The sequence below is a fragment of the Cebidichthys violaceus genome, unplaced genomic scaffold (genome assembly GCF_023349555.1).
Source record: "Cebidichthys violaceus isolate CVI_PGR_0920_01 unplaced genomic scaffold, fCebVio1.0.p SCAF_16, whole genome shotgun sequence".
NCBI classification, from domain to species: Eukaryota; Metazoa; Chordata; class Actinopteri; order Perciformes; family Stichaeidae; genus Cebidichthys; species Cebidichthys violaceus.
This window is the reverse complement of record NW_027176329.1, coordinates 10,501,141-10,511,761: the sequence shown is the minus strand read 5'-3', so window position 1 is coordinate 10,511,761 and position 10,621 is coordinate 10,501,141. Positions and strand designations below refer to the sequence as shown.

The 10,621-nt window shown below is 41.3% G+C and overlaps 1 protein-coding gene across 1 annotated transcript in view; it reads left to right on the top strand.

The window, feature by feature from the left end:
- The first annotated feature begins 3,391 nt into the window (after positions 1–3,391).
- chrna11 (cholinergic receptor, nicotinic, alpha 11) overlaps positions 3,392–10,621 on the top strand; it is a 15,328-nt gene continuing 8,098 nt past the window's right edge. Inside the window, exons 1-7 of the mRNA XM_068711190.1 lie at positions 3,392–3,583; positions 5,562–5,701; positions 5,921–5,965; positions 6,290–6,399; positions 6,493–6,572; positions 8,832–8,999; positions 9,093–9,287. Coding sequence (XP_068567291.1) covers positions 3,532–3,583; positions 5,562–5,701; positions 5,921–5,965; positions 6,290–6,399; positions 6,493–6,572; positions 8,832–8,999; positions 9,093–9,287 — 790 coding nt within the window. The 5' untranslated portion in view covers positions 3,392–3,531. The remainder of the gene's footprint in view (positions 3,584–5,561; positions 5,702–5,920; positions 5,966–6,289; positions 6,400–6,492; positions 6,573–8,831; positions 9,000–9,092; positions 9,288–10,621) is intronic.

The following is a 10,621-nucleotide window of genomic DNA, read 5'->3' as shown; positions in this document are numbered from 1 at the left end:
CCTTAAATTAAGTTGTCCTTTAAACAACAAGATGCTGAAAGGAAATATGCACATCTGCAAGGCTTCAAATTAATTCAAGCCTCCAGTCATGTGCTTGTAAATCCTGGCCGCTGTGGCTGGTGGCTAAGTCTGTCAATTCTTCTTGCCTCTGTGGCCGATAGCCAGGAGGTTTTCAATTAGTATCCTTGATTGCAAATCATCGTTTGGCAGCTAAAAGAGTGAAATTAAACTGGTATTTTAAGTCCACTAATTGCTGTGGCTGGTTTATGGTAAATCTGCTTTGCCCTAAATCTTGAGTGCGTGTCAGTTTCATGTCTGGTCAGGATATTAATTGCTTCAGTCTGATCTGTTGGTCAAAAGATAAAAGCGTCCCATTAGGAACAGCAGTAAGAAATGATTGTGCTTTAAAGGTCAAAAGTCACGATTAAAAGGAATTTAAAGGAATAGTTTGACATTTTGGGGAATGTCTTTATTTAGCAAGAGTTAGATAAGAAAATGTGTACCACTCTCACATCTGTCTGCCCCTTGTGCATTACCGTTACATTCGAGTCACATATATAAGCTTTATTTTGCATAAAAATACACAATAAAAGAAAGTAGTATTAATACAGAAAATATATACAAATACAACTGATAATAAATGTGTTACATTTTAGTTAACTGGTTAAAAATTGTATTAATTGTGCAGCAAACTGTTTTTTTCATATGGTCTGAAGAGTCTTTAAGAATTCTAGAAAAACTTTCAGGACAGTAAGTTTTGTTAAACTAAACTACCTTTTGGGTTTTTCACAAGGTTCACATAATAATCAGAAATGAAATACAATATTCTGTGTTATTTACCCTCATTTAATACAAAACATTGCAAGAACATATCAATGACCATAAATAGAGAACATAACATTACAGTCAACCTATCACAACATTCTCAAACAAGCACTTTTTCATTTTAATCTATACTGCAAATGGGTAAAAGGTTGAATATCCATCTCTCATCATCTAAAACCACAACTTGTCCTTTTTACACGTCATATTAAAGAAACAAGACATAACATGTTAATTACCGAGTTTAAAATGTAGGTAGAGTTTGTTACCTCTGAACAGAAACAAGCTAGCTGTTTCCCCCTGTTTCCAGTCTTTATGCTAAGCTAAGCTAACTGTCTCACAGCTGTAGCTTTATAGTGTTCAGGTTTTGCCAAGGAAGACGACAATGTGGAATGAAAAGAGGCAATACATCTGGTTCGACATTGATACAGCAGTACGATGCTAAATTGGTGGACAGCAGTCTACTTTTTCCCAATTTCTCTAGGGCTTGTTGGTGCAGGAGGATATAGTTGTCTATTAGAAGAGAACTGCATACCTACTCAACTCCATTCAAGAATAAAAAGGCCACTCTGACAAATCAGACGTCACAGGCGAGTGGATGTATGTGCTGGTTTTGTCGATAATACCCTATTAAGTGGAGGGGACGTGTCAGCGTAGGAGAGGGCCTAATCCAATCAGCAGAGCAATTAAAATCACACAGCACAGCAGCCCTGATGGCTGCAATGTCAGGGACGGCATTCAGCATTTAGAACAGTGAGGGATGAGCTGTTGTCAAGCCAGGCCAGAGTGATGGCCATTACTGCTGCTGTGCAATGAGCATCACAATCAGGAACAGCAAAAAAACTAAAAAACAAGCAAACGTTCAGAGAGTGGCACCATATTATCGTCCACATGATGTTCACAATCCTCATTCTCTCCGTCCAGCTCTCATCATCATTAATATGGCTTCAAATCCACAACCCCGCCCAGTGTTTCCATTCATCTGTCTGTATTCTATCCTAATGAGCCTCTTCAGAGCGTTGGATCTCATCATGTTTTTGTTTCATTCAGCCTGGTTTCTTCCTCGTTAATTTACACCATCGCCTCACTCTCTCTGCCAGTGTTGCTGAGCTCCAGCCAGCATGCAGTCTGAAAACAAACCACCAGATGTCACACACGCCTCAGTGCCTTCAATCTGTATTTTTATGAAGCCTAATGAATTTTGGTTTTGGCAGTGTGTCACACTGGTGCTTGGCGCATAACAGCACAAGGTTTCTTTTTTTTTTTTTTTACTTTCACGAGATGAACTCAAAGTCAGTTTTGCACACGTTTAAGCAGCAATACTGCCAGGATGCAGCAGCAACAGGATTCTTCTCCTCTGATGATACATTGCTGATGTACAATGTATGTCCTCACTCCAGGATTGATGCAGTTTGCTCTGCTTTAACCGGTGACTTAGCCATCCCTCTCTTCGCCTCCGAGGGCCACTCTCCATCCTGTGTGTGCAGCCGAGCATGACTCCGTAGCTTGGGAGCGCCCTGGATGTGCGACAGGCTGCCTAGGTGAGGGGTAATTCCGAAGGGCAGAGCAAGTAATAGGGTAATCTATTATACAGTCCAACTCTTCCTCCTCTCTTGCACCCCCCCCCCTCCTCACTCTCCCAGTCTTTTGGTTTCTCGCTGCCTCTGCCCTTGCATCAGCATTTCGTGAGGACAAATGAGAAGCAGAGTTTATCTATGCACATTCCTGATGCCCTCCTGCAGAGCCCAGCAATTTCGCAATTAAACTGGAGTCCATCGCCCCTATGACTCAAAGCTCACCCCCACTGAGTGGGAGCCGCTCACACAACAGACGCACACATTTACAGTCTAGCAGTGCGTGGCCGTAACCACTGTGGTGTGTTATCATGTGTGTAACCAGCTGCCATATATTTTGGATGCATGTTGCGCTGCACGTGTTAACCATAACACATAGATATTAAAAGGGAATGAAATACATTGGATTTTAAATGAGGTTTCAAACAGTGATTCATCTTTTACAATTCTCTTCTTCACATAGAAAAAAGGGATGGGAGACATTAAATGCAGAGGTGATTAATTTTTTCCCATTTCCCATTCCCATATTTTTTTTCAATACTGCTGTTTTTTTGTGCTCAGTTTTTGCACAAAAAAATGGTACTGCAAGGAAAAAGCAGAATCTGAAACATTCTCTTATTTTTTTTTTTATCTATGAGCTGCTTGACCACGTTTTTCTGGACGTACACCTTTTTCATTATGACACTTTTTCAATCCGTTCTCCACTGGCGTTTACAATGTTGTGCATCATCTGTTTCTATTATCTTGAAAAAGGTCAACTCATGGCGACAGACCAATTAAAAGCTCTCCCTCCTCCACCTCCTGCTCTATCTTCAACCCCATTCTCCCCATCACTGACATTTTTCTCCCCGTGCTCTCCATTTTAGTCCCACCTCCCAGAGAGACAAGGAGACAGAGAGAGAGAGCCCACAGCCACCATCTCCTCCTCCTCCTTCTCCTCCTCCTCCCCTTGCGCTCCCTCTCTTCCAGCACACGCTCACACTCCTTCCCTCTGATGCCGACTGGATGCAGACCGGGGGATCTCCAGCAGCTTCCTTAGTCTGTCCTCCCACCCCTCCTCCTCCTCCTCCTTCAACATCCGGAGCTTCTCCTCCTCTGCCTCCTCTTTTTTTTTCTCCTGCTCCCCACCACCAAGATGTGGCACTCGGTGGCTCTGCTCCTCTCTGGATTCTCTGCTTTGATTCACGGTGAGCCTGAACGACTCTCTCTCTACGTCTTTCATGATGTTTTCAGAATTTCAGCAGCGGCACGTTAGTCTCAAAGTGTGATTTTATAGGGAATTCAGGATTTGGAGTCGGTTTTGTTGGAATAAGAATTCAAAGTAGAGAAAAAAAGACTCCAGGAGAAGAAAAGTGAAAACTGGCTCATCTGGTTGCTTTTTTTGTTGAAATCTCTGGGATTTTTCCAAAATTGTGTTCCTGTTCTTTTGGATGTACATGCTGAGTTGACCTCGGGGATGGATGCCACTACAGGAGATGTTTAAACGGGCAGATTGACAGAAACAGTGTGTAGAAAAATCTGAGCAGTCATAACATTTCATTGCTTTTCTGTCCTTGTTTCACAAGCCTCTTTCCGTCTGAATCTGTGTGCATGACAGGAGATTTTACCCCCACAGAAAGCAGGTCACAGATCAATTAAATTGCACATATAGATCGGCTCTTCTGTCTTGCCTCCCCTGTTGTGTTGAGGACGCGTTACTGCAGCTGAGCTGACGGGGCTCTAAGCAACAGAAGTGGATATAAAGGCTGACAGAGCTGAGAGGAAAACGGGAGAACTTTCCCCACAGGCAGAAGTACCAGCAATGAAATGCTTTTGTTTTTGTTTGTTTTGGTTTTGTACCAGAAAGTGCAGCAAAGAAAAGACAAGGGGAAAAAAAGTTTCAGACTATACTGATGAACACTGAGTTTTAAAGACACTAGATTTAAGGAAAGGGCTCCAGCGCTTTTCCATGACTTTGCTTTGAATGAAACCATCTTTCAATGCATGAACATTTTGCCACTGCTACTGCAACTTAAACCTGTTATGTTCTTTGCACTAGAGCCCCTTGAACCCTGACGTTCTCCACAAATAAGCTTCAAAGTCAGAAAAAAAGGAATCTTCCACACTGTTCAACAGTGTCTCACACAGTATGTTCAGCATCTGGCTAAGCACTCTATTGAGGTTATATAACAGCAGACATTTTTTAATTGCTTTACTATTGCACCGACTGGAGAAATCTTAGATCTTTTGAGCATCATTTAATAATAATTTCCCTGTACTTAAGCATGGTATAAATGGTAGATTAAGAAACCTTTAAAAACTAGAATATTAAACAAAATGTAAGAGTTAGGGCAAAGCTTGGCTGTGTTATGATGGACCCACTGATTGGAAACATAGAAGAAGCTACAGTAACACAACATTCTTAATTTATTCTGAATTGGTCTGCTCATTTGTGGTTCACAGTGCAGTCTGCTTCAATTAGTGCATAAATAAATCTATTTGATATTGTATGTGTATTAGGTATGAGCACTTCAAACTAACCTCATTATACAATCATTAGTGCCAATTACCCCCTAATAAGGTTTCTAATTACTTTTTGTTTACCGACTGTTCTGCACGCTCTCTCTGAATCTTTCTCCTGTTTGTCGATTTCTGTCTGTATTTTTTTTTTTAATTAATGTTAAATAATTAAATCTGACTGAGATGCTGGACCTCTCTTCCTTTGCGAAACCATAAAAGTCCAGATAAGTGTGACTAATGGTGATAAAAGATCTTTTTTTTTTATTTCTGCAAATTTCATCATTAAATCCCGTTTCTCTCTCTCTCCTCTATCGCTTATCTTTTTAGTCTTGTTCTTCGGGTACTCATAGATAAGGGAGTTCAGTTCCTCAGGGCTAAATCTTCTGATTTGATCAGCAACATTACTTTTATTTTTCTATTTTGAGTATCCATCCCTGCCTGACTGTGCTCCCACCCAAAAGTCTCATTTGATTCCCTTGTGATGTTTTTGAAGGAGGTTTTTCTTGAAGATTTTTATTTGCTACGCAGAAAACACAGACTTCATCTGTTATTAAGGGCTTCATAGGAGACCTAAACTTTAACATACAGAGTTTCTTTTTTCAATGGTGTGGAGTGCAGCTTGTTTTCCCAGATTTATAAATAATATATATTTTTCTGCCTCTTTAGTGTCGTTGCAGGGTCCTCACCAGAGGAACCTGTTGAAGAACCTCCTGAAGGACTACAACCGGATGGAGCGGCCGGTGGGCAATGACTCCCACCCGCTCACCGTCGTCTTCACCCTAAGTATGGTACAGATCATGGACGTGGTAGGTGTCTACAGCCGCCATTAAATATATGATGATGTTTTAAAATTTCTTGGAGAACAATAATAATTTGCAGCCTAACTTGGTGGCGAGTTGGGCAATCTATGCCAGAAACATATGACAATAGTAACAACAACAACAACAATAATAATAATAGGAGACTTTTTCCAATGTTTTTTCGGGATTCGAAAAAAAGCCTCTTTTTTTTGTAATGTTTTGTAGGATGAGAAGAACCAGGTTCTCACCACTAACATGTGGCTACGGATGGTAAGGACCCCTGAGAGACCTGATAATTAATTTGTTGCTATTGTGAGGTGATTTTTATCTGAACTAGTAAATTAAGATCATGATTAAGATTGAGAGAAGAGGGATTTCAAAATGAAGGTCAAACTGTGAATCTAATGATATCTCTAAAACTTAGAAGAAAGTGGAGTTGTTTTTCAGAAACCCACCTTTTTGACTGTAAGGTAAACTGATTTATATCTTTGATAAATATGAATCTTACATGTAAACAGAGGGGATTGAAGATAAAGTAGCTTGCCTGTACTGCAGTCCATTGGGATACAGACTGTATCTGCCTGTGTGTTTAAGAGTTGGTTCGACCACTATCTCCAGTGGAACCAGAGCGAACATCCCGGAGTGAAAAACCTCCGCTTCACCACAGACCAGATCTGGACACCAGACATCCTGCTCTACAACAGGTAAAACACGGATAAACAACTCCACTCGTGCCTCATACAAACACACATTATATTTCAACAAGTAGTGTCACTTCCTTCCCTGTCCTTCCTCAGTGCAGATGACGACTTTGACTCTACCTTTAAGACCAATGTTCTGGTGAACTCCAGTGGCTACGCCGAGTACCTGCCTCCAGGTGAAGTTTATTCATTCACGTTCTCACTATTCTTCATTCCTTTCTTTCTCCCTTTCCTATCATCCTATCAGATGCAGAGGCAGCATCTCATTCTGCGATATCTGCATGTCTCAACTGTTTGTACATTTGACATTAATATTTTATTAGAATAAAACAGCATCGCTTGTTTTTCACTGGTTACAGATTCTCAGCGCTGTGAGCAACACCTATAAATAGGAGGCGCACGCTTCCTCCGTTTTCTGTCATAACCCAAATGCAAGACCTGTGCAAGTGTGAAAATAATATAGTAATAGTAACATATCGGCTCCCCTGGGTTTCCACAGATTTCTTTACTTTACTTTGCATTCCTTTGTACATCAGCAGCAGGCTGGATTGAATACAAGGATACGGGTTGAGGTGGAATGGCCTTCTGAAGTAAAAGTCGAGGACTGTCTGCTCAGAAAGCCACCATATCAATTCTATTCAGCAGTCCATGTTTATTAATAGGGTGCTGCTGAATGTAAATACAGATCCCTAATGCTGTGATTTGGATCAGAGCCAACAAGGGAAAGAATAAAGAGATAGTGCCCTGCTTTGGTAGAATAAGGAAAAGAGATTTAACTAGAAAAGATGATGAGAAAGAGAGCAGGGAGAGATGGACTAAAAAAAAAAATTAAGAGAAAAGGGAAAGAGAATATGCAGCAAACCAGCTTGTTTTTTGACTCCCTCACACAAGCCTGGTTGCAATTCACGAGGTCTTTTTAGGCTGTTATGATCAGTAAATAAAAGGCAACAGGTCTGTGGGTAGCAGGCATGGAGAAGGAGCTTGACAAACGGTAAATAATTTAAAGGTGGAGGATCTCAGGTGTCTGCTGCACACCATCATTTGTAGAAAACCCTAGCTGCAGAGGTAAAGACGTCATGTTTGGGTTTAATGGTATACAGGGAGATAAGGCGTAACAGGATTTGGCTCCTATCTTGATTGGATGACATTTGCAAACGGGCAACCTTGTTTCCCGGTCTTGTAATGCCTTCTTGATTTTCAGAATGATGGAGTTTTATTTTGGGAGCCGTGCTGTGAGAGAGAGAAGGATTATTAAGCCATAGAAAAATCCAGGTGTCTTTCTTTGTGAGCGTTGCTTCAAGGTTACCGGATATCTGTGATGAGAGGCAGGGTACAAAATCATACTGTGCATGAAGGAGCACGGATCAGTGGACTGCAAAGGTAGACAGAACTACTAGTGTAATTAAAGGTTTAATGCCGCAGAGGTTCATAACATGAGTAATTATAAAGACACTGTTCCCATGTAGCAAAGACAACAACTGGGTGTCAGTAACTGGATTTGAGAGAGCAAGGAGTATATAAAAAGGAAATTTATTGATACTACTTACGTCGGTGTCATTTTTGTGATCAACCTCTGCTTTGAAAGCAGTCTTCAACCCGCTAACCTCCACTCTGTAGGCTGATTTGCATAATCGGCAGCTTCATAACGAATGTCTCTGGCTGTAAGTCCTCGATGGTATTTTAGTTCTGCGTGCCTCCAAACATCTCAACAGGGCTTGATTCATTTATTTCAGTAATTACTTTAAGGGCTGCAGTTTGCCAGCGACCACTGTGAAGATCCTTGTGATTCTTCATTTGGGGGTGGACACCAGCGTACAAGTGTACATGTACACATGTGAGGGCATTTGAATTGCATAATAAAAGCGGTATTACGATTAGAGCAGGGTGCACAATCTCATTTTGCAGTGTCACTGTTGGTGTTTCTGTCTACGGCTGAGGCTTAGCTAACAGCTGTGAGCGCAGAAACAGCATATGTTTGCAGAGCTGAGTTTCTGAAACCTGTGGGTGACAACCCAAAGACACTTCTTTGATAGTAGGTTGTTTGTAATCTAGTCTTGGCTTTCACCTCTCTAGCCTCCGAACTCAATTTTAAAATAGAGTGAGAAAACTCTCTGTAGACTTGCACGATGTTAATAAAAACCCTATGACAGTGCGTACTCTGGGTTGTGATGTAGCACATTCCACACCATATACAAATGTAAGGTGCTTGAGTTCAGAACTCAGTCATCAGAGCTGAATGGATATGAAATGAGTGAATGATTCTTTCTGACAAGCTACTTGATATTCAGGACAGGTTCTCTTTACAAGTGGTCCTCCGGGTGATTTTTCACCTTGTCCCTGAAACTGCAGGGGTCAACGCTATCATTTAGTCAATTGATTGCAGAGCTTTAACCCTCTGCCTCCTGTTGTTTTGTCTTCTTTTGTCTTTTTCTCAGGAATCTTCATGAGCACTTGTAACGTGGATGTTCGCTGGTTCCCTTTTGACATCCAGAAGTGTGAGCTGAAGTTCGGCTCTTGGACGTATGACGGCTGGTTGCTGGACCTTCAGATGAACGACGCTGACATCTCAGGCTACATGCCCAATGGAGAGTGGGACTTAATTGGTGAGAATGGTGAACCATTTGCATCGCATCCTCATATAATACATCCAGTCACAGAGCAAAAGAGTCAATTTCTCTCTGTCACTGTTCTTCCAGGAGTACCCGGCACCAGAAGCGAGGCCTTCTATGATTGTTGTAAGGAGCCGTACCCGGATGTGACGTTTGTTGTGACAATACGGCGGCGGACGCTCTACTACGCCCTGAACCTGCTCATTCCCTGTGTGTTGCTGTCTTCGATGACCCTGCTCATCTTTGTGCTGCCAGCTGACTCTGGCGAGAAGATCTCACTGGGTGAGTAGATCACAAAGACGGTGGAGGAAATAGATAGACAAAAGGCAAAAAAACACACAAAAAGTGGGAAAAGAAAGCTAGATTAGTTAGATTTACATGTCTGTTTTTAACTTGGGGAGCATGGACACATACCGAGGTGCAGACCAGCAGGAAGGAGATGCATTCACACAACACAATTTAAATTGTGATCTATTGTATAAGTCACATGAAACCGAAAACAACCTCAGATAACACAAATAGAAATTTGGTGAGGTTAATAAAACATGGTGTACTGGAGAAGAGTTACATCACGGACTAATCATGTAAAATCTACATTGACAAGGCAACCACACTCCCTTCCATCACCAACCTACCCATGGGGTGTCCATGGCCAAATCATATCTCCAACTTGGGAGCTCTCATGCTCCGTGGTTTGTAAAACAGGAGCATTCACAAAAAGGAAACCTTCCTATTATAAAGGCGAAAAGAAAGGAAGCGGTGGTGCTGAAGACTATGCAGGGCGGGATGAAAGAGGTACAGGGAGAGAGGGTGGAGCTGAGAGAGGAGAGGGATTACAAGATGAAATAGACAGATGAGAAATGCGAGGAGGAGGAACAGGCACAGATGGGTGTGGGAAGGTAGAGAAAAGGGAATGCAGACAGGAGAAGAATTTGAAAAGGATGAGACAGGACAGCACAAAAGAGAGAGGGAGGACTGATGGGAGGTGGGAGACAACCAAATTGCACAATAATAAGCTGGAAGATAGAGAGAGAGAGAGAGAGAGAGAGAGAGAGAGAGAGAGAGAGAGTGGGAGAGAGGGATAGAGAGAGAGAGAGAGAGAGAGAGAGAGAGAGAGAGGAAGCAGTGGTGCCATCAAACAGGAGCTGCAAATACATTTTAATATCCATCCCAACCTGTTTAGCGCACAAGATGGATGATGTTCAATTCATCCGACACCAGACAAAGCAGACTCCAGATTACCTTGCACTGAAAGGATACATCCATTGATCATATAGGCAATACAATTGGCAACAATTTTGATAATCAATTATTTGTTTCAACCATTTAAAATAAAATAAAAAAGCTAAATTATCTGGTTTCGTCTTCTCAAATGTTTATTGAAAATTGATTATCTTTGTTTGTTTTTTACTGTTGGTGAGACCATTTTTTTTTTTAATATGTCAACTTGGGCTATGGAAACTATTATGGAATTTCTTACTATTTTCTAACATTTTATACACAAAACAGTGAATTACTTTATCAAGATAATAGTCAGCAGATTAATAATAATAATAAAAAAGTTAATTGCAGTCCTATTTCTGACATTAGAATATTGCATGGTCTTTGTTCCAGTC